The sequence below is a fragment of the Arvicola amphibius genome, chromosome 6 (genome assembly GCF_903992535.2).
Source record: "Arvicola amphibius chromosome 6, mArvAmp1.2, whole genome shotgun sequence".
Classification (NCBI taxonomy): Eukaryota; Metazoa; Chordata; class Mammalia; order Rodentia; family Cricetidae; genus Arvicola; species Arvicola amphibius.
Genome location: NC_052052.2, coordinates 99,709,518 through 99,732,707, shown reverse-complemented (window position 1 = coordinate 99,732,707; position 23,190 = coordinate 99,709,518). Strand labels below are relative to the sequence as shown.

General features: G+C 44.1%; 1 protein-coding gene across 2 annotated transcripts in view; it reads right to left on the bottom strand.

Moving 5' to 3' along the window:
- Fam171a1 (family with sequence similarity 171 member A1) overlaps positions 1-23,190 on the bottom strand; it is a 116,972-nt gene that overhangs the window by 40,521 nt on the left and 53,261 nt on the right. For both annotated transcript variants that reach the window (XM_038333616.1, XM_038333615.1), the window contains exons 2-3: positions 10,178-10,405; positions 2,432-2,524 (exon numbers count right to left, since the gene is read on the bottom strand). In XM_038333616.1, coding sequence (XP_038189544.1) covers positions 2,432-2,474 — 43 coding nt within the window. In that variant the 5' untranslated portion in view covers positions 2,475-2,524; positions 10,178-10,405. The remainder of the gene's footprint in view (positions 1-2,431; positions 2,525-10,177; positions 10,406-23,190) is intronic.

Here is a 23,190-nt window from a genome sequence, read left to right as displayed (position 1 = left end):
GGTCATACTATTCCAGGTCCTTACCAGCTGGGTTGGATGGCAAGGCCAGAGGTGTGACTTGTATCTCCAATGGAGATACAGGAAGGCCCAGAGAATGTGGTTTGTAGGCTGGCCTTGCTGTCCAAGGAGAGTTTAAAGTCAGAATGGAAAATGGAGTGGGATGGCTCAGATAGCAAGGAGCAGAACAAACTGAGCAGTCCATGCAGATGAACACTAAGTAGGGAGACCGAGGCTGTTCCACAGTGGCCTTAGTGAGGAAGAGTGAGATGGCAACCTGGAAGAGAAAGGACTAGAGCTTGGCCTCATGAAGACTGAGTCAGCAGTTTAGTGTGTGACACATGGGGAAAGAGACAGTCAAGGCTCTTCATGCCAAGTCAAGTATAGCTTCATGACTGACATCAACTCCAACCCTAATGCAATGGCTGCAGAATAGCATGCTGACACCTGCAGAGGGTCACCAGGGTCCTGGGAGTACAGATGGGCAACATGTGGGCAGCAGCAGAAAAGAACATAGGTGTGTGCAGGCTCAGGAACTGTGATGGTGAAGCTGACTCAGGCTATGAAGCCAGGATTCTCATAACTGGTTTTTGACTCCTGGAGGCCTAAGAAGGGAAGATGAAGGCCACACAAAATGGTGCAAAGGGAGGTGACTTCTTACAGACTGTGCATGATAGGGACTTTGGGCTTCTTCAGGAGCCTCCTCAGAGTTACAAGAGCAGAGAGCCTGGTGCCAAGCAAGGAATGTAAGAGGCAGTCTTGGAACTTGCTCTGTAGACCAGGCTGGCCTCGAACTCACAGAGATCCATCTGTCTCTGCCTCCTGAGTGGTGGGATTAAAGGTGTGAGCCACCACCGCCTGGCTCAAGGGAAAGCTGTTTTAAAGCAGATGACTAACCTGCTACCTCTGTTGAACACAGCGGTATCAAGAGGATGAAGTGGTAACTGATGTCTTTGGGGTTGGGCAATATGGAGGCTGTAAGTGACTCTGACTGCAGCAAAGCTAATGAAAGATGGACTGCAAGTCCATGGGCCCTGGACTTAGGCCATGGAGTGCTGTGGGAAGACTCAAGCCTGGCACTGTTGTCTCTTATGAAGAAAAAAAAAGAAAACAAGAACTTTACTGCTAAATGACACTAAAATCTGCACCTCTGTTTCTGTTATCTCTCCCAAGCCTAAGTCATAGATGCTGTCAGACACTTCCTTTTCTTTTCAAATTTATCCTCTAAAGTCAGTAGCTGTATATGAAACTCTTTGTATCTCCCTGCCTCTCCCTGTTAATGAAGGAATAAATGAACATATTTCATTTCTAATGCTACATAAATCTGTGTGATAGAGAATGATGGGCACTGGTCTCTGCATATATGTGGGGCACCTCTTGGGATACCAAAAGTCCTGAGAGGCCCTAGTCTCTCACAAAAAATAGCAGAGCACTTTTTGCATACTTCAGAGATAAATACTACATAGCCTTTAAATCATACAGTACATTGGAAGAGGAATGTAAACAGTTCTGTGAGGGAATAATGACAATAAAGGTCTACATATGTTCAGTTGTAGTGTATTTTAAGTAAAAAAATAATTAATAAAATCTTTTATTTATGTGTCTGTGTGGGTGTATACTTCTCTGTGTGTTGATGTTCACGAGGCTAGAAGAGGGTGGGGTTAGATCTCATGGAACAACATTACAGGCAGTTGTGAGCTGCCTGATGTGGGTGCTGGGAACTGCATGCTGGTCCACTGTACTGTTCCTAACTGCTGAGCCATATTTCTAGCCCACACATTTTTATATGAACCTGCAACACTGAACCCTAGGATAATTGGGCCCAAATGTAAGCACCACAGCAAACAAATCTTACAGAACACTCAGCAGCACCAGGAAATACAATTCTCTAACCTGTGGTGGAATAAAATGAACTCAGCACAGAGAGATATTTTGTGTGAGGCTTATTCCCAACTTGAATCCCGTTACTGAAGAGAAGAGGCAAGTGCCTGGAACCTTCCGTTTTAACATATCTAAAGAGCCAAGTGGGTTCAGGTTTGGGTTTGGGTTCACACACACAAAACACACAGAAAAATAGGAGGCAAGCAAGAAAAACCCATACCCACACACTTACTACCTTTGTGAGTGACTGTCTAGGCCACATAGACGGGGACAGTGACCCAAATAAGATGAGCAATCTTAAGATAGAGAGATGATGGGGAACAGAGAAGGGAGGCCCCTTTCTTTTCCCACATAAGCTTAAAGGATAGTTCTGGAAGAAGTAATTTTACAGCCAACTTATAATATGCTTGAAATGCAGACTCCTCAGGGGGACAACAAACACTGCATCTGAGCTATGGAGAAATTTACTGTTGCCACCATCCAATAAGAAGATTAAATGTTAGTGTTTGGCCCAAGTGTTAGTATTGTTTTTCCTTTTAAATATGAAACATACCTTGGAATCCTGATACTATTTGGACAACATCTTCATAGACCATCAGCGTGGCAGAACGTTCAGGAAGCAGGCCAAGGCTCAGAGAGGAAAACACTGCAAGAACAAAATGGGCATAAGGGAGCTCAGTTCAGTTCAAAGGCTCACTCTGACTTTCTGGGTACTCTGCATTCTTCCTACTTTCTTATTTCAAATCAATCAACAATATTGATTTTTCTAAAAGATTAGTGAAACACCTTCAAAATGCCAGTCTTGTAATCCTCTTGTAATAACTACTGTCTTGCCATGGTCAACTTGAAAAAAAATTGTGAGATTTGTTGGGGGGGGGGCATGTATAAATGTGCGAATGAATGTGCAGAGGTCAGAGGTCAACGTTCAGTATCATTCATTCCTCAGGGATGTCCACCTTGTTTTTTGGGACAGGATCTCTCCCTGGGACCCGATGAGAATAGACTGGCTGGTTTGCAAGCCTCAGGGATCTGCCTGTCCTGACACTCTCAAGGCAGGGATTACAACTGTGCACCACCATTCCTGGTCTTTTTTACATTAGTGCTGGGGAACAAATTCAGGCCTTCTTGGTATGGCTGAATTATCTTCTCATTTCCTTTGTAAAAGATCTTAGTGAAGTAAGGCCTCTTGACACTGGAGTATATTAAAAGTTATTATGCCTAGAATATATGGGTATACGTACATACATACATACACACATACATATGTAATGTTAGGTATTAGCACTAAAAATACTATAAAATATGTACTTGGGATCCCATATGCAGTATGTTCCCCCCAACTTGGAAGTAATAACACGACACAAATTATACTAATATTTCGACTTTTAACTTTGATTCACAAGGTCTACATGTTTCAGGACAGATGTGTGTTGTGATTTGGTTGCGAAATGAGCTTGAACACTGTCCCCAGCTGGTGGCACTGTTTTGAAAGGTTGTGAAACTTTTAGGAGGTAGAGCCTTGACACAGGAAGTGTGTGACTGGGGACAGGCCTTGAGCATTTCCGGGCTGTCTTCTGCTTTCTGACCGTGGACAAAATGTGGTCAGTCCTCACACGCTACTGCTGCTATGCCTTTCTATATGACAGACTTCATTTTTCCTTAAACCTGAGGCACGAGAAATTCTCGTTTTTCCAGGCATTTTGTCACATGCAATTTGAACTTGAGGGGAAAAAACCCTGCAAATATTTCCACTGTAAACTAACATTTTCAGGCTCTTACTGACAGGCCAGATGTAGCTCTAAGTTTACGGATTTGGATACTTTAGCTAAGCATTAAAACAACTCTAAAAAGTATGTATTATTCAGGGGCCTGCTATTCAGAGAAGAAAAAACAGGTTTATAGATGAAAAAATAACTTTCCAAATATCCCTCAGCTGAGAGGCAGGGGCTGAGATCTCAGATTTGTATATGGGTATGGCGAGGGAACACAGTGAGTTACCAACCTGGGTAACTTAGTGGGCAACTATTGTCACAGCAAGCTCTTTACTGACTGGGCTTTCTCCCCATGTAAGTATGTATGTATATATTTATGCATGTATGTATGTATGTATGTATGTATGTATGTATGTATGTATATTTGAGGCATCATTTCACTCTGTAACTGAGATTGACTTGGAATTCCCAGGGAAGCACACACACTGGAATTATGGGTCTTCACTATGACTCCAGGAAGTAACTCAACTTTCTATGAAAATATCAAAACTTAGAAAGACCAAGTGTTAAAGACCCTAATGATTTTGTAGTTCTGGCTTTCCACAAGCATTCCCCCCTACCCCAAATTGCTGGTGTGCATCTGCCCTCCCCTCTCCTACTCAGCATTTAGCTGTGGCTCTATTCCAAGACTATGATATACCATGAACAGAACACACAAATGTGGGCTGTGGGCTGTGCCTTCAGTACCACTCATATAAGGGGACCATGACCCGTAGGAAACAGCTAGAGGACAAGCAGAAGGTGGCAACTGCCATGACAATATAAGAACGCACTTCGGTGCTATGGACAATGGCCTGACAGTTCCTCAGATACTTAACACAAAATGACCAGCAATTTCCCTGCTAAGTATAAACTCAAAAGCACTGAGGCATGTTTGTGCAAAAACTTGTGTATGTTTGTTCACACAGCCATTGTTCGTAACAGCAAAAGTGGAATGAACCCAAATCAATATCTGTTGACTGAGAAATAGATGAAGCTCGGCATGTATGTACGATTGATTATTGCTCACTAATAGAAAGGCATGGAGTGCCACAAGAAGAATGGCCTGTGTATTAGTTGCTTGCCTTGTTGAGTGACAGCACTGGACCAAAGCAACTTCAGGAAGGAAGCGTTTATCTGAGTTCACGGTTGGAAGGTACAGTCCATGAAGGCAGGGAGGCTACGGAAGTGGGAGCTCAGGAGCAGGCCACACAGTCCGGAGCACAGAGCTATGAGCGTTCCCCCTCAGGGTGCTTTCTCCTTTTAATTTAGTCCAGGACCCAAGCCCATGGAATGGTTCCATCCACAGGTGAGGTCGCTCTTCCCAACTCATTTCATCTAGAAGATATCACAGGCATAGCCAGAGGCTCTTTTTCTAGGCAATTCTAATCCGACCAAGCTGACAATAAAATTAATTATCACAGCCTTGAAAACATGCCGAGAGGATGGCAGGCATAAAAAAGCCACATACTGTCTGATTCTATTTATATACAATCTTTAGAACAGGCAAATCCAGAGGCAGAAGGCAATTTAGAAGTTGCTAGGAGCTGGAAAGGATGGGAAATAGGAAGTCAGAGCTAATGGATACAGTTAATAGAGGGTGATGGAATGTGCTGGAAATAGATAATGGGAACATGATAGCTGCACAAAGCCATCAAGGATACATTTTTAGAGTTTCATGCTCTACCGACTAAGCCAGGCAGGCATTCTAAAGCGTGCATTTAAATGGTGCTCTTTGGTGTGTAGTGTACATGTGAATATGTGTATGCACCATGGTGCATATGTGTTTATATATGCACATGGAGGTCAGAGGTCAATATCCATGTCTTCCTTTATTGTTTCCTACCTTATTTTTTGAGTCAGTCTCTCACTGAACTTGGAGCTCACTGCTTTGTCAAGACTAGCTGGACAACATGCTCAGAGAGATTCTCCTGCCTCTGCTTCCCCTGCACTAGGTCTACAGTGTACAACACTGTGTATACCTGTGTTTCACTTGGGTGCTAGAGACGGAAAGTCAGGTCCTCATGCCTGCACAGTGAGTACTTTACTGGCTGGACCATTTCCATATTCTCCAAAATGGTGTGTTTTATGGGTAGCTGAAATTTATCTGCTACTTGGAAGGTTGAGGCAAGAGGACTGAAAATTCAGGGTCTATCTAGATGACACAGTGAATTCAAGGCCAATTGTATAACTCAGTAAGGTTCAAAAAATAAGATAGCAAAAGGACTTGGCTGTAGCTCAACAAAAGAACACTTCCCTGGCATTCTTGAAGCCCTGGGCTCCATGCTCAGCATTGCAAAACCAAACCAAACCCAAACCCAACAAAAAGGAAATCACAATTATTGGGACATCAAAGTTGGGAGAAGGGTTCAGACAAAGTTGGAGGAGTAAAGATCAGAATAAAAGAGGAAACAGAAACAGTAGAGGATGCTAGGAGCTCTTCTTTCCTTCCTGACCCTTTGTGGGGCCATAAATGAGCAAAGACAAGAGGGCTCAAGTCTCTAACTTGTGTCAATCCTTTATGGACACTTCTATGGACGCTTCACAGGTTAGCTGAACCGTTACCTGAACCCCCTCTCTACCAGATAGCACAGGGTAGGGCCCTGGTGGCTAGGAAGAAAGGGCAGGACTTCTGTGGAGAGTGTAACCCATCAAAGCAGCCAAGCTGCCTCCTCCACGCATGCCTCTCCATGCTCCGCTCCCTCTCAGAGCTCACTAGAGCGCGGAAGCACCATAAATAACCCCAAGCACCTCTGTGCTGCCTGGTGTGAGCTCTGAGACCACCTGTCACCTTTATCAAGAACTAGGTGTGGGAGTTTGAATAAGATGCCCCCGTGGGCTCATATACTTGAATGCTTAGTCTCCAGAGAGTAAAACTCTTTGATAGAATTAGGAGGAATGGCCTTGTTGGAGGTGCGTCACTGGGTGTGAGGCTCTGAGATTTCCAAAGCCCACACCAGGCCAGGTGTCTCTCTCTACCTTTAGATTAGGACTATTAGCTACGGCTCAGCACTTGCCTGCCTGCCACCATACTCCCAACCACGATGATAATGGGTTAAACTCTGAAACTGTAAGCAAGCCCCAATTAAATGTTTTCTTTTATAAGAGTTGCCTTGGCCATTGTGTCTCTTCACAGCGGTACAACAGTGACTGAGACACTAGGGGGTTGGGACAATGTGCTTAGAAACTTGTTTCACATGGAACTTTCCATCACCAGGGAAACTGCCTGGAAGAACTGCTTCTCAAATTTTACTTTTCAGAGGGAAACAAGTGATATATTATAATGGGTCGGCTATGTGCAGCATGGGCTTCAGGGAGCAGCAGCACTGGGCTATGGGCCCAAATCTGTAGAGGGATGAGAGGTGGCAGAGAGGCCCAGAGTTCCCAGTACACGGTATTTTTACTCACTCTGGAGAGGGTGTTGACTGAAGGCTCTTCACAAGAAGGAGGAATTCAGTCCTCTGCCACAAGTGCTGAGGATGGAACCCAGGGTCTCTCTCTCACAGGCTAGGCAAACACTCTGTCACTGACTGAGTTATGAACTGGTCAGTGCCCTTTTTTTTAAATTGGTAAGTAGAGAGATAGGAACACCTCAGCTCTGCTTTAGGGAGCAGGAGACTTCCTAGAGTGATATTAGCTCACCTGGGAGTTTCAAGATAGAACATAAGCTTTGTCCAAGAGCGTGGTAAAAAAGGAGCATCCAGAATAGCATACAGAGAGCAGAGAGGGCAATAGCATCGGCCAGACTCCTCTAGGGAACCCAGACTGGCCAACTCATGAGATACAAAAAGGGAGAGGTCACTAAGGAAGGAGGCTCTGTTTGCCGTTTTAGAATTCCTGGAGGCCACTGGAGGATTTCAGGCAGTGTATAATACAATTGGGCACATGCGTTGAATTTTAAGAATTCTTTGATAATTTCACACATGCATAGAATGCACTTTGGTCCTTTTCAGGCCCCACCACCCTTTCAATGCCCCACTGCTGCTGACCATTTTCCTCTTCCCACCCAGTTCCTCTCCTTCCTTCGCTCCATCTGTTATGTTGTATGAGCTCCTGAGTCTAATCAAGGCTGCCTGCAAAAGCAAGGGTGGGGGGTTACTTAGAGGAGCATGCTCAGCTTATCAATGGCTACGTCACTGTAGAAAATGACAACTCTTCCCCAGCAATGATTAACTATTAAGAGCTCTTCAGAGCTTCTCTATAGCTGTGGTGGGAAGGCTGTCTTGTGTGGGTAACCACAGTGGACACGTGCATTTACAGACACGGTGCTTGCAGTTTGGTGGGTGTTTTTTGAAGAATAATTAACCAGGTCAGAAACCAGGGCAGTTGTCCTGGAACATTGCCTTCTTTGCCAGAGCAGTGGGAAGAACTACGATGCAGAATGATCATCTTTAGTAAATCGACAAATTGGTGTATCCCTGTTTAACCTGTTTGCTGAGTTCCCTCGCTCTAGTCTATACACCCTTCCACGAATGAGAAAACCTAACACATCTTCTAGGAGTTATTGCTAAGGAAGAAAAAAGAAATCCATTCCAAGCTCTTATAAGAATGCTCGTATAAACAAAAACACTGCACATGTGAAACAGAAAGGATCTCAGTTTCAAATTTTCATTCTATTTCTGAGCTCCCTGATCTTCTGCCTTTTTTGCTCAATTGTTTGGAATACCAGAAGTGTTAGACTCGAGTTCTAAAATCCCACACTAAAACAACAGTTTACTCTGTGTTTCACCGAGGCCAGGCTATAGTCTGGCCACACTTCTTTTAGGTGATAGCAAGGAGTTGCCTTTATTATATTGAAAAGGTCAGCAAATAGCAAAAGGGAAGGTCTTTTGAAATGATTCAGTTAATTCCATTTTAGAAGCTAGCAGCACAGGCTCTAAAACTCCTGCTGGGCCCGTGATGGCAGGGCCAGCTAGTGGAAAGCGGGCCTGGGTTCCAGGTGTTTTTATGCTGTATCTAAAACTCTTTCAATTAAACTGTATTGTTCCCATATTGGACTCATTCAAGAAAATGGATATTATGGAAACAATTTCCTTTCTTCAAATCATATTAATAATGTCTAAATGAAAGCCATTAGATTCTCACCATTCACAGGTCCCATGTTTACAACTAGACATGCTTGCTAAAATGCTCCTTATACCCCTCAGGCAACAACAGTCCCTGCGTGTACGTGCCTGTGTGCACAGTGCACACAGACAGAGTCACGTGGTGCTCATCCCCAGCAGAGACCACAAAGAGTAGTACCCTACCTTCTTGTTTCAGTGTTCTCCCTTGGGAAATGCTTTTTCTTTATACCTATTTGTGCCAATCTTTTCACATTGTGTGCTTTCTGTTGGTAATTTCACTATTTTCCGTGGTCCCCATGCACAAAGCTGAGGGTCCTGAATATGAGGAGGTTATAATGAGTCTTATGGAGAAAACCAGGGAAAGATAAACATTGTTATAGATATAGGTTATGGTGCTATGGGCTTGAGCACAATGTTACCAAGTCAATTACATTTATTCATCAGCGTACTTAAAGAAACACACATAAAACAGAGGTATATACTGACCAGTTGATAAAAATGTGGTGACTAGAGCATCCTGGGAAGTTAGCCTTTTCTCTTTCCCTTATAATAGAGATTCAGCGTTTGCCAGTTCTGAGTTTAAAGCCTTTATAGAATATAACTTTGGCAAATAATATATATATATAGCCCCTACCTCGAAGAGCTGCTTTTCTGATGTAGATAGATACTATCTGCACAACTCCCCTACCCAAAACGTCCAATGATACAAGGGGAGATCAAACCTTTCCTTTAGATGGAACGTGGAGAAAAGGGCTTTGCATTTTCTGACGCCTGTGATGACATTATTGATTGTCAACTTGACAGAATCTAAGAATCGCCAAAGAGATTGGACAGTCTGGACAGTCTGGGAGGACTTATCTAGATTAGGTTAACTGAAGAGAGAGGACCCACCCTGAATATGGGCAGGGACATTCTAAGGGCTGGGTCTTAGGTAGCATATAACACAGAAAGCTAACTGAGCACAGGCATTTCACTCCCTGCTTCCGGACACTGGATGCAATGTGACCAGCTGCCTCCTGCTCTTGCTGCTCTGCCTTCCCCACCATAATGTACTTTCCTTCAAACTGTATGCTAAACGCTTCCTTCTTTCAGTTGCCCTGGCCATTGTTGCAGCAATGAGGAAGGCTTGTGGGGCACACATGGAGCCCACTGTCCTTCACTCTCTGGTGAGCGAGCTCAGGACTGTTTATGACGTCTGTGAAGCAGAGAGCATGCCACACACGAGAGTACAGAGCTCACACTACTGCTTATCCAACAGGCATGAGGCTGAGCATTGGGGAAAATGGACAGACAACTGAGTCCCAGACAGCTTCACATACTCACCCCACCCACCATTCCTCCACATAATGGCACCTGAATGGTTGACTCAAGGAGTTGGTATGCAGATTTCCCTGACTCCCACCACAGGTGTGCCCCGAGTCTGACTTCCTCATTGATCACTCTGACCCGGAGATCTGCCTTAGAAAAAGACGAACAACTTACCCGGTAATCGGATGGGCTTCCACGGAGCAGAGTTTGGCACATAGGCGTGTTTCGTGGCGGTGACAATCAACTGATTACCCAGCTTGTATTGGAACTTGATGAAAGCAACCCCATCTGCCCCAGATGTGCCAGAGGCGACAGACACCTGGTTGGCGAAGATCTCAATGAGCGCATCTGCGATGGGCTGGTGGGTACTGGCGTCACTAATATGCACCTTCAAGGTCACTTCTGGAAAGAGAAAAAGCACATTAACCCTGGCAGGAGGTCAAGGGGGGGATATGCTAAGAACATCTAGGGTTTCATTCTTTTACAAATAATTCTGACCAGGGTCATTTTCTTCTTAATTATTAAAGCTTAAACAAAACAAAACTTTATTTTTTAACTCTAAAATAAAAAAACCACTTCTTCCTTATAAAATATCCTATTTTCTTTAGAAGCCCATGCTCCCACATGCTGATTGATAAGAAAGTCCTACCCGTTATCACACTAGGAAACATAAGATATTCGTTCATCCTTCCTGCACTGTTGAACTCAGGCTACCAGAGAAGGACAACAGTGGGCTGGAAGACTCATGGTGGGCTGGGAGACTTGTAGGTGGGCTCAGCAAAAGTCTCAGCAAAGGTGAGCACAGGCAACATAAGCATTCTGGGATTACTGTTTGGTCATCACAAAGACAAAACTGAATAGCAGTCAGAAATGTCTAAAGGCCGGGGAGATGTCTCCGCAGGCTTAGTGTGTGAGCATGATGACTTAGATTTGGATCCCTAGCCTGGACATAAAAATCCAGGCACAGCAATGCATGCTTTTAATATCAGTTGTATGGAGGTGGAGGCAGGAGGATTCCTAGGCTTGCTGGACAGCCAGGTTGCCACATTCGTGAACTCTAGGCTCAGTGAGCTGCTGTCTCCAAAGAGAAGGTGGACAATGATGGAGGAAGACAACAGATTTCTGCCAGTAGGTTCCCCCACACACACAGACAGACACACACAGACACACAGAGACACAAACACACACAGACAGACAGACAGGCACACATACACAGGAGACATATACACAGGCACATACACAGAAACACACAGGTACACACAGACACACAGAGAGAGACAGACAGACACACACACACACATACAGGTACACACACAGAGACACACGCTAGACACACAGACACAGAGAGACAGACAGACACACAGACACACACACACACACAAAGAGACACACAGAGACACACACTTTTTAAAAAGGGAGGACCCTTTTTAAATGGAAGAATAAAGAGACCAAGAATACACATGCACAAGGAGGGATGAAATCCACTCAGTAATACTATGAAGGATGAAAGCACATGGGTCAAAATTGGAAGACTTAAAACAGAATGATTTCCCTTTACCCAGGCAAGAGATATTTACTGAGCTTTGACTCTGCCCCTAGGGCTGGAACTGTCACACTGTGGGTGGTAAAGAAGACACAGGAGTACAAAGCAAATGCTATGGCTGTGAAGAGCCAGCGAGGGCTCAGAAACAAGACAAGCACACACTTCCAGGAGAAACCACAGTGGGTTCTGCACGACGTAAAGGGTGTGAGAAATCCGGGGATGCTGGATAAGCAGGGCACAGGTTACTCTGGGAGCTTCACATTTGGGCCATGGGAGGTCACAGAGGTGTTAGGCAGTGCGCTGAAAGCGAAGTTAGTTATAGAGACCTCTAGATCTCGGTGGAGAATGGGCTGAGCGTGATGGTAATCTGCAGATCAACACAGGGCTCAGGTACTCTGTAGCAGCCAAGAGAGGAGATGGTGATGGGTCAGGCTCCAGGCTCATGGGAGGCCAAGTCAGAAGAGACCACTACCCCAGTAAAACCTCTTGGCTTAGGAAAGGAGGGGATAAGTCCATCCGGGCACACCGCCACACTGTTTGATGTGTGTGTGTTAAGATGCCTTCAATCTGAAACTCTTATGGTAACTTGAAATGTAGAGTGAGGTAGGGACTAGCAAAAACATACACGTGTCCAGAGAGTCTCACAGACACAGAACATGTGGAACAAGGCTCTGTGGATTGGCCACCAGTAAGACTGTCAGGATATGGAGGAACCTGAGGGGGAGGACGAAGGTGGAGGATCAGGCTGAGCCCACAGGTACTGATTAGTGGGACACGCTGTGGTGGACTACTGCAGTTAGCACTCCATCAGAACTATGTGGCCCTGGGCAAGTCATTATGCTCTTCAGGTCTCGCCTTCCCCTTCTGTAGCTAGGGAGGCCAGCGATGCACAGATAACCTACAGCAAACAGCAGAACACACAGCAGCAGATAGGAAGGCCAAGAATAGCTACTGCTCGTCCATTCCACCAATCACTGTGTATGCGCTCGATCCTTGGGATGGAGTGAGCTCAGAGAGCGGAGGTGCAGGCACAAAGGTTTCAAAGGCAAGGGTGGGCATCCCTTTGAGAATGTTTATATTTTGTATCTGAAGATTTGGGGTTGGGGTGCAGCTTAGGGATTGAATGCATAGTTCACATTTACTAGGTCTTGGATTCAATCACTAGTATCCAATAACATAAAAATATTTAAAAGATATCACTTCTGCACAAAACCACATAGGTAATTAAACTATTTGTTTAAGAAACTGATACAACCTTTTCAAAGTCGTGCATTTCAACTAATCATTCATCTTCTTGCTCACTTCCCCCATGTACTGATTTAACAGATTTCTTGGGCAGATGATCATAGAACCCACCTAAATAATTACAAATCTAAAGCTTGGGGTACATGGTAGAACTTTTGCCCAGCATGCACAAACACCTTGGGCTTGATCCCCAGCACTACTCCCAGGCCCCAAAGAGTTCAGATTTACTAACAAAGCACACCAAGTAATTCCTTAAAATCTTTTAGAAGGGAAAAAAATTATAGAAATTGCAATGGGATGCTTCGTGCCCTAGAAGGAAAAAGCCAACACTCAGCAGATAGAAGGCTGCGAGGCCAGCTGCCAAGACTGGCCTGAGTTTGATCTCCAAGACCCATGGCAGAAGGAGAGAACTAAGTCTTTTTTGAAATTAACCTTTATTTTTATTTTTTATGTATGGGTGTCCTGGGCCCTGTGGATGAGCAGCCAGTGCTTCTAACTTCTGAATCTCTCCAGCCCCAAGAACTAACTCTTGGCAGGTTTCCTCTAAATTCCACGTGCATGCTGAAGCATGCTCGCCCCTTCTCAAACAAATAAATGTAACAACAACAGTAATAATAATATTAACAACAGTATAATATACTATACTGTTAATAATATAACAACAATATAATAATAATAATAATAATAATAATAATGAGTGAAATTTAGGGATGTGGTCAATTCTCCAGTCTTGTCTTCTTGCAGGGTGTTTAGCACACCTATAGAATACATATAGTTTCTTACTTAAGTTGGTCTTCCTTGCCCTCCCTAAGTAATATGATAAATTCTTACACAAATCAGCTGAGTCTTCAGTAATATTCACACTGTAAAAATCCTCTAGAAGTAGGCATGTGAGAAGGGCTTTGCCCGGCAACCTTGATGATTTATGTAATTTTGTGGTAATGTAACATTTACTAACAATTGAGATCATCTGCTTCCACGTTCTCTGTGCTGTCTGATGAGTACACAGGGAAAGAGCGCATTCACTCCCATCAGACCCTTCGTTCCTACGACTTCAGTGGTGTCATTTGTGTCTATGATGTATTTTGGAAGAGATCACTTAGCACTGACTTTGAGTGTGACAGGATGGGGGTATGAGAGGGTAACTACAGGCCTCTGAAGTTTCACTTTTTGGAGAGTTTTCTTTCTTTTTGTGCACTCCAGGCTGAGCATGCACCACCCTACAAGTTAGCGGGGCTGAAGTTTTCATAGAGCAACACCCTGCATGAGACCATCCAGTCAGCAAAAGTACTCCTGCTAATGACAACCAGAAGTGGAATCTCCTGTGAGGTTCTATTATCCACACGACTCCCCCGTGAGTCTGAAAGGAAGACCCTATAAATGGCCCTGGATGAGGGGCATTATGTAACACTGTCTTCTGGCTATGACATGACTGTGCCAGATGTTGCAGGGAGCTGTGGCTACCAGCACAAGAAATAAAGCAAGTAAACACAAGGCATCAGAACAGGGGGAGGATTACTAGGGAGGAGTCAGCAGGAGTGAGGGAGCAGAGGTAGTGGGGGTGGGCACCATCACAGTACACTGCTATTATATTTGAAGCTGTTAAACAAGAATGAAAAATACAGCCTTTAATCCCAGCACTCGGGAGGCAGAGGCAGGCGGATCTCTGTGAGTTCGAGACCAGCCTGGTCTACAAGAGCTAGCTCCAGGACAGGCTCTAAAGCTGCAGAGAAACCCTGTCTTGAAAAACCAAAAAAATAAAAATAAAAAAATAAAAAAAGAATGAAAAATACATAATTTAAATACATAAAATAAATAAAAATACATATTACTTTTATAAAGCTGTATCCTATTTCTTTGCTGCTCAGTGAAACCAGGCTTCTAAGCGGAGATGCCTGATTTCTAACCTGAAATCTGGACACTGTTCTGCTTACCTTATTGTGCATGTCTATCGCTAGGTTCTGCTGAGGTTGGTTCCAAAACACACATCTCCCAGAGTGCCCCCTTTGGACACTCTTGTCCCCACTGTCCTGTTTCAAGCCCTCACCACCCATCACACAGAGCAAGGCACAGCCTGTTAACAAAACAGCCACTCTTCAGCCCTGAGCCCTGAAGTCCTAGTGAAGTTAGGAGCTATGTAGGATCCATAGTAGACACAGAATACTCTAATAACTCCAACTCTTGTATCAGGGGTCAATAAATGGTCCACAATACTTTCTGTTTTTTCTTGTGTGTTTCTATCTGTGTATGATGTGCATATATGCATGTGCGTGCATGTGTGTGCCACAGCATACATGTGAAGGTCACAGGACAACCTCGGCTGTCATTTCTTGCCGTCTATTTGGTTTGAGTGAGATTCTTTTTGTCCACTGCTGCATATGCCCAGGATAGAAGGCTGTGAGATCCTGTCAATTTTCCTCTCTCTGTCTCCTCTATTGCCTTGGGAGCATTAAGATAACAGACTCATACTGAAGAGCCTGAGTTTACATGGATCCTGGGGATTTGAACTCAGGTCCTCACAGTTGAATGGCAAACACTTTGCACATTGATTCACATCCTCAGCTTGTTGTTTTTGAATGGTTTATGTGCTCAGGATAACTTTAAAAAACACATTTATTTGTGTGTGTGTGTGTGTACACCATTGCATAAGTATGGAAGTCAGAGGACAACTTTCAGGAATCTGTTCTCTCCTTCTGGGGATTGAACTTAGTTTATCAGTCTTGGCAGCAAGTACTTTTATTAATTGAGCCAATCTAAAGGTAATTTTAGGTACTTCCCCCCTTTTTTGAGACATATTCTCTACTATGTAGGGCCGGTTGGCCTGGAATTATTTCTGTAGACCAAGCCTTAAGATTTACCTGCCTCTGTCTCCTGAATAACTTTTACATTTAAATGTCTGAAGAAAAAGAAAACGAATACTACTTTGTGTAAGTGAAAATGATCTAAAATTTAAATTTCCGTGCTTATAAATAAAGTTTTATTGGAACACAAAGTACTTTTGTTTTGTTTCCTTTGTTTCTTATTCATCATTCTTAAAATAAATACCATTTCAATTTATCTGAAAGCCATCAGTTTGTTCAGATAATGAATTAATTTACCAGGAAATATGTATTGAGCAGTTATGCAATGTGTAGCTGACACTAAGAGTTGTAAAATATTTTCCAAAAAGAAGAAAGAATATAAAGCACCTGGTTTTAAAGGGGCTGTAGTGGTTTTGAAGTGGAAGGGAGACCTACTCACATTTGAGGGACTAAAGACAATCATATTGGGTACACAGTGTAAAAAATAGAAAAAAAAAAGCATCTACCAAGATAATGAGAGGAAAAGCCACACCAAAAGGATCTCAGAAAGCCACAACAGCATTGAGTTGGGAGTGGTAGGTGAGAACCTCTGTTGGGATGGATAGATGGACGGACGGACAGACGGACGGACGGACGTGGCTTTCTGTGATTCATTACACTGTGCCGGCTATGCATTATGGGTCCAGTGAGAAGAGAAGTGCTTTCTGGGAGAAACAAGCAGGGCTGAGAGTGGAAGGGTGGGAGGAGTGGATGGTGGGGGCACATTTACATCTTCCCAGGCCCCCGTGACTGGGAGGCAGAGCTGGCTCTGCGAAGGTGACATTCTACACTTGATCTGGAGGACAGATACAGGTGCTTCCCCTGAGCAAAGGCCTACAGGGGGTTGTGTAGTTTGGGGACCATAAAGGAAGAGTCCTACCATATAGTTGGATACTGCTCTGGCTTTGGCCCTGCCTTCTTGGAAGTCTTGTGACCCCGACAAAAGCTTTATGAATGTCTCTTTTCATGGTACCTGCTAGGGTGGGTAGTGCTGGTTTCTCTCCTGGGTGCTGGGCCACCCTGGACTGACTCACCAGACAGTGCTAAAGAGTATCTCCCTCAACCACATCTCCTGGGCTCCCTTTTACCTCAGACCTTCCTTCTCAGTACTCTATGAGCTCTGTCTGTCTGCTCAGGCTGGGAACCCAAGCTGTGGCTGCTCAGGCCTCTCCTTACCATACACACTCATACAGTGAATTATTCCTTGGCAGGAATTTCGCCGTTGCCTCTAACTCAGCCTCAGATTTAGATCAGCCAGTGGCAGAGTCAGGGTGGAGGAGACAGCGGATGTTGAGGAAGTCTTCCTCTGTCATGATTCAGAGAGCCTCTGCTCTCAGCAAACATGAGCAGTTGGGCTCTGTGGGCACTGACTAGTCCATTTTAAGTAATACAGGGAACATCTGTATTATTTATTTATTTAGAAAACTAAACATTATCTTTTAAAAGTCCAGCATTATCTTTTAGACATTTCCTTTCTAACTGCCACAGATTTTGAACTAAGTGCAACAAGGCTGCTTCAAATGGTTGGCTTGGGAGGGACAGCTCTAAGCAGTAAGTTCAAAGCAGACATAATTGCACGAACAAGGGGAATTGTGTATTATGGCATATAATCCCCACGCAGGCATGAGGCTCCCTGAATCGGAATTTGACAAAATCGTGAGAAGACACAGAAGGGCAGAAAACACGAGTGTTCCCACCCAACGCCCTTTATCTTTACATAACATATAGTCTACTTTTATGCAAATGACATTTATTTTATAATTTGTCATCCAAACATCAAATTAAACACCTCCCTTAAAACCATTCACTAGCGTGGAACCTTCCAGAACACTTGAGGTTTCACTGGGAGCAAAGCTAGGAGAACATGTTCACTTGCTGTTTGAACAGCCAACACATCTCCATTCTCAGCATCTCGTCTCACACACTCTGGATCTGTGAAAGGAAGGGAAAGTGACGTTTGCAGACCTGGTAGTTCAGTGGTCGCTACCAGGCCCCTCCCTTCTCTCCCCTTTCTATTTCTTTGAATTGGCTTTATCTTTGTGTGTGTGTGTGTGTGTGTGTGTGTGTGTGTGTGTGTGTGTGTGTAATTTTTCCTTTCTTTGAATATTTTTGAGGTAAGTTTCCATAGCTGTCCATCCTCTCAGGGAACCTGACATTCCTCTGGCTTGGCCCTAAGAGCCCCGAGGGAAGAAAGCCACGTCTACCCTGTGAATCCAGCCTAGACTCTGATGTCATGTTGCCTGGAGCTTCAGGAATGGCCCCAAGGTAGGCAGGGCAGCTGAAGTCACCTAGCATCCACCTATATTTAACCCCAGTGTTGTGAAGAGGTGAGCAGGCCTGTTTTTCATTCCGCCCGGATCCCACACAGCTAGCTTTACACCCGAAATAGTTACACGGAAACTGTATTCTTTTAAACACTGCCTGGCCCATTAGCTCTAGCCTCTTATTGCCTAATTCTAACATCTTGCTTAACCCATTTCTAATAATGTGTGTAGCACCACGAGGTGGTGGCATACCAGGAAGATTCAGCATGTTTGACCTGATGGCTGGCTTCATGGCGACTGACCCAGAGAGGAGAGGCATGGCGATTGACTAACTTCCCTTCTTCCCAGCATTTTGTTCTGTCTACTCCACCTATCTAAATCCTGCCCTATCAAAAAGCCAAGGCAGTTTCTTTATTAACCAATGAGAGTCCTCCATCACCCCAGTCTAGAGACTCACAGTGGGCTTCCCATCTCTTAACTAAAACAGTAAAAGATCACTTGACCGCTTAAACGTTTTTCAAAATGAGATTTTATTTTTAAAATGTTACAGACCTTTGCTCTTATTTTATCTAAGGTATTGTGCTCCTGTTACTTGAGTCTCACCAGGGCAGTGTGTGATCTGAATCTCTGTACGGCAAGCAGATGCAGACTGAGGGTGCCTGCCAAGCACAGAGCAGCTTTCTTTTAATCTACCTTATTTCTTTTACAAACATGAAAGACTTATTTGACTTAATGATCTGATAAAATTAGGGTGTACTTTGTCATGCATATTCCAATAATTTATTTGATCCATTTTCATATGGTGAACATGTACCTTATATTATTTATTTTTGTTTTTTAAACTGATTAAAAATTTCAAATCCTAGAGACTGAAATCAACTAAAAATTACAGATATACTTATAGAGACCTATGCATTATACACTTCATAATATACTACAAAATAGGTTACCTTTAACAATAACACTGTGAGGTCAAGTCAAGCTTGGGATAAATAGCAGTTCTCTGTCTCATTAGTGTCATATATAAACTAAATCAGTATATTCACATATAATATAGCCCAATAAACATCTGCTATAACTTGTATGCTCTTGGCTTCCTTCCCCAGCCTTACTAAAGCACTTGGCAATCCCTGTAGTTGTTTGATTCTAAAAGGAATACTTAGCTCGAGGAGATGCAGAGGTCAGACCTCTGTACTGGCCTCGCAAAGAGAATGGACAATGTAGGCACACTTTAGTGTGAGGCCCTAGAGCCCCCAGCTCCCAACTAGCCCTCTCTGGCTGTTCTTCATGTAGACGCCTTTTGCAGTTGATGGTACAAGAGCCTCCCCCAGCCTCTCTGCTGATCTGAGGTCATACTGTCTGATGGAGCCGTCTTACCTCTGCTAGGTTTATTTTTAAAAGCATTCCTTAGTGCTCACCAGGGTACTGCAATCTCTGTACAAGTATCTGACTTCCTTTCTACGCTCCTGAAAAGCACGGAGGAGATAAGTTTGTGACAACAGCCCTTGGGAACTCAGAATGCCATTCTGTGCCTTTTGATGGTTTGCCACCACAGGCACCAGACTCACACGCTGTAGCACAGGAAGAGATAGTGATGTGGCAGACACAACAGCTTCAGCTTGGGAAAGGAAGCGGTCTACGCAGGCAGGCAGCGAGCGCTGCTGGCACATAGAGCATTTTACTCCCACCACAGTCTTGACAGGCTCTGCACACAATGTTCTTTCCAACCTCAACCTCCCTATCTCTCCCTATGCCTGCCTCCCGTGCATATGCTTCTGGCTGGGTCAGGAGGGCTCAGGGAAACCAATCAACGAATTCCCCTACCTCTTTTCCCATGCATCTATAAGATGTACGAGGCGCAAACTCATGATCATCCCATGAACAGCGATTTCTAACCCACTTGTCAGAATGCTGAAATGCAGAATCCCAAACATTCATAAAAATATATCAATTAAAGAAATCACACAATGCATACACATGCACACATATACACCTATGCACACAGGACTTTCTAGTTTTGAAGTGTCAGCAAGCTTTTCTCTTTAAACACACTCATAGAACGAGAAAATACCAACGGCCTCCTGTAATTTCTAGTTAGGGATCCTGTAAAGCCTGTCTATTCGATGCTAAGGTAAGCAGCCGCCGTCCACACTCTGCCGTGGTACAAGATGAAAAATGAACACAGTTGGGGCTGCTTCAACATGAGCACGCTGCCATCGGAACAAAGTCAGAGTAGCTGAATCCCTTCAGCTAACTAAGGGGTTACTGAGCTAAATATCTTAGGCTTATTTCAAAACTCCTGCTGGACTTGAATAATTTATGCAGATAACCACATGCTGTGGGGGGGGAATGAAAGATATAATGGTCCTATGATCTCACCTTAACAATGAACCTCGTCAGTTCTGCATCAGACAGTAAACTGAACCGCCATGATCCAGCCTTCCATATATGGTATCAGGAACCACCTAAGGGCAGCTTTAAAGCACTATGCAAAAATAGAATTACTCCGCAAACTTTTTGAAAAAATAAATAGATAATGTGGCTTTTGCAAAGAAGAACTGAAACAGCTAATGAATATTAAAAAAAGAATGGAAATATGGTTGAAGAAAGAAAAAGCCATGGGCCCAGCTTCACAGAACTTGTCCATAAAGGCTGATTAATATCCACAGGCCGACCAATATCCTCATTCTTGACAGATGTGGTAAGATGTACAGTGGTAATTACATAGCAACACAAACATAGGAGATGTGTTTACTGAACTTCACACGGTGCTCCATATGACTGAACGAGGGAAGGATAATGACCCAACATGGCGGTAAGCAGAGCACCCACAAGCGCTTAGAAGGAAATAGCAACGACAAACCGCTTTAACACACTCCTCTTCCACTGGTGTTTTAAAATGTTTGTGAAGGTACAGACGCTTTTCCTGCAGATCTGGAAGATCCTGGGAATGGCTCGGTTAATGAGCAGTGGTAAACATGTCTGTAAAACTAGTGTGCACACCTTAGCCAAGCTTCAGACATCTGTTGGGAGATGCTGGTGCAATGGTTACCAAGGCAACCTGGGTAGGGGAAAAATCTGCATGTATATTTCCAGATCCACCTATATTGTTTTCTTTGGGGAGGGCAGTCTAAGACACAGTAAGAGCAAAACTGCAAAGCATGCATTTTGAACAAAGCCTTGAGATTTGAAGAGAAAGATAATGGTGATTTTTAGCAAGTCATATCTTCCCATGGGAAGAGATTGCTTCGAAAGTGCTAAGTGGGAGGCAACTGCAAAAAAAACGGACTCATTAATCACTTTAAGAATTAAAAACATAGGAAAGAAAGGGCTAGTTGAAGGGGCCGCTGGAAGGCTGTGAATGGATCAAGTGTGTAAGACTCCCCGGCTCTTGAAATACTATGAAAGCCAGATAAAGGCTTCTTCAAAAACTCAAGTTTAATCAATGTGCTGATTAAGTTACACATATGTGCTTATCTTTCAAAGAAATTAAGCAATTCAACAAGCTACAGCGAGCAGTTTCATCATGAAAGCATGTTTCAGATGGAGTTGGAATATTTCAGGGCACTTTAGGGTCTATTGAGGAACGTATTTGGTGAGAGCATCTATTTTGTGGCAAACAGGAGGGGAATGGAGTCTAGGCTCCTAACTTAATCAGCCTTGCCAAGTTGACAGCCTCTGCAGCCCACCATTCTTTGCTCATAAATAGGAAGGCCCACTGCCTCAAAGAGATTTACAGGATCTGCTGGAGGACTGATGGGCACCGGTATATGCATCGATTCTGTGAGTACGGTATTCCTGATCTTGCCTACATGGCTAGCATTCCGAAGCTACTTTTACCTGGTGAAACGCAATCTAATCGCCATCATCCACACCACCATGAACACTGTCCCCATCACTATTACCGCTAGTTCCCCACCACCATTCCCACCCTCCCTGTTATCATTACCCACCAGCGCCACCAGCACCACCACACTATTACCACGTCCACCATCAGCTTCTTAACCAAAGAAAACTGAAGGAGGAGAAAGTGTATGTTTCTCAGGGTACAGAGGTTTGGACTCGGCCAACCTGTATTCAGTGTCAGTTCTGCCACTTACGATGTAATATTTCAACGTGGATTTTCCTCCTGCATAAGAAATAGGCAGAATCTCTGTCCATAGTTTCCCAGTACCATGAGGAACCAGGGCAAGATAACTTCCCATGGAGTGAGACACACGGCTTAGTCGCCACTAGATGGCTTTGTAATGAGCTGATCTCTACCAGTATTTGACTCCTAAAAGATCACCAAGGGCCCACAGAAATATTGTAAGAGATTTCCTGACCTGTTCAATCGAGGTGCTGCCTGTACCTTGCTGAGTACATAGGATTTGTATTTCTCTCTCATACGCGACGGTGACAAAACCATGTGTCTCTTTCATTTCGGCACAGCTCACAAGCAAGGCACTAAAAGCCCTCTGTGCTGAACTATTATTTACTTCCAGTCTTTGCAGGCCTAGGGGGTGAATCCAGGGCCTTTTATACACCAGGCAAGTACTTTACCACTGAGTAATAAATAATGTTGGGGCAGAGGCTGTAATTTAAGGGAGTTTGTTCAGTGAACAACAAGGCAAGACAGAATTAGTGTCTCCTGCTACCGCAAAGGGCAGGTATGCTTACTGCCCACTGTCCTAAAAATCACCCACTGTGTGCACAGGAATCACCTTGGCTTCTCTGGGCTACTGTGGAAAGCAGGGCTCAGGGGACCGGTGTAAGGATACTAAAACTGGGGCTACTGTTCCCACCACAATCAATAAATGGACTGTCATCTCTTTGGCAGCATCTATAGAGCTGCGCCAGAAGAAGGTATTAGCTTCCGGGAAGGCTAGACTCTTGGGCTCTAGACAGTCCTTGACAGTTGCACAGACACACAAGGCATCCCATCAATTATGAAGTGAGTCAGGAAAGAGGCTGAGAAGGAGCCTGAGAGCCAGAGGAAAGCACAGCAGAGAAGGCTCGAGTTGGATGCAGTGGCCGTTCACTAATGGGTTGTCATAGTCTTCGTCCTCGTAGGTAATGGCCAAGCTTGTTCTTTAATCACTCCCGCTACTCAAGCCACACACGCACCCTCCCCCCACCAGTCAGAAGTTCTCTTTCACTAGTTTAACATGTTGTTCTAGAATATTCCACAGAGGTCCAGCCTCTCCCACAGGACGTCAGGAAGTAATAGAGTCAGAGGCTTGTTCCCTCTAAGCCTTGGTGAGTATTTCATTTTTAAAGCACAGACCCTTTTAGTTCCTGTTGAACCATAAGCCC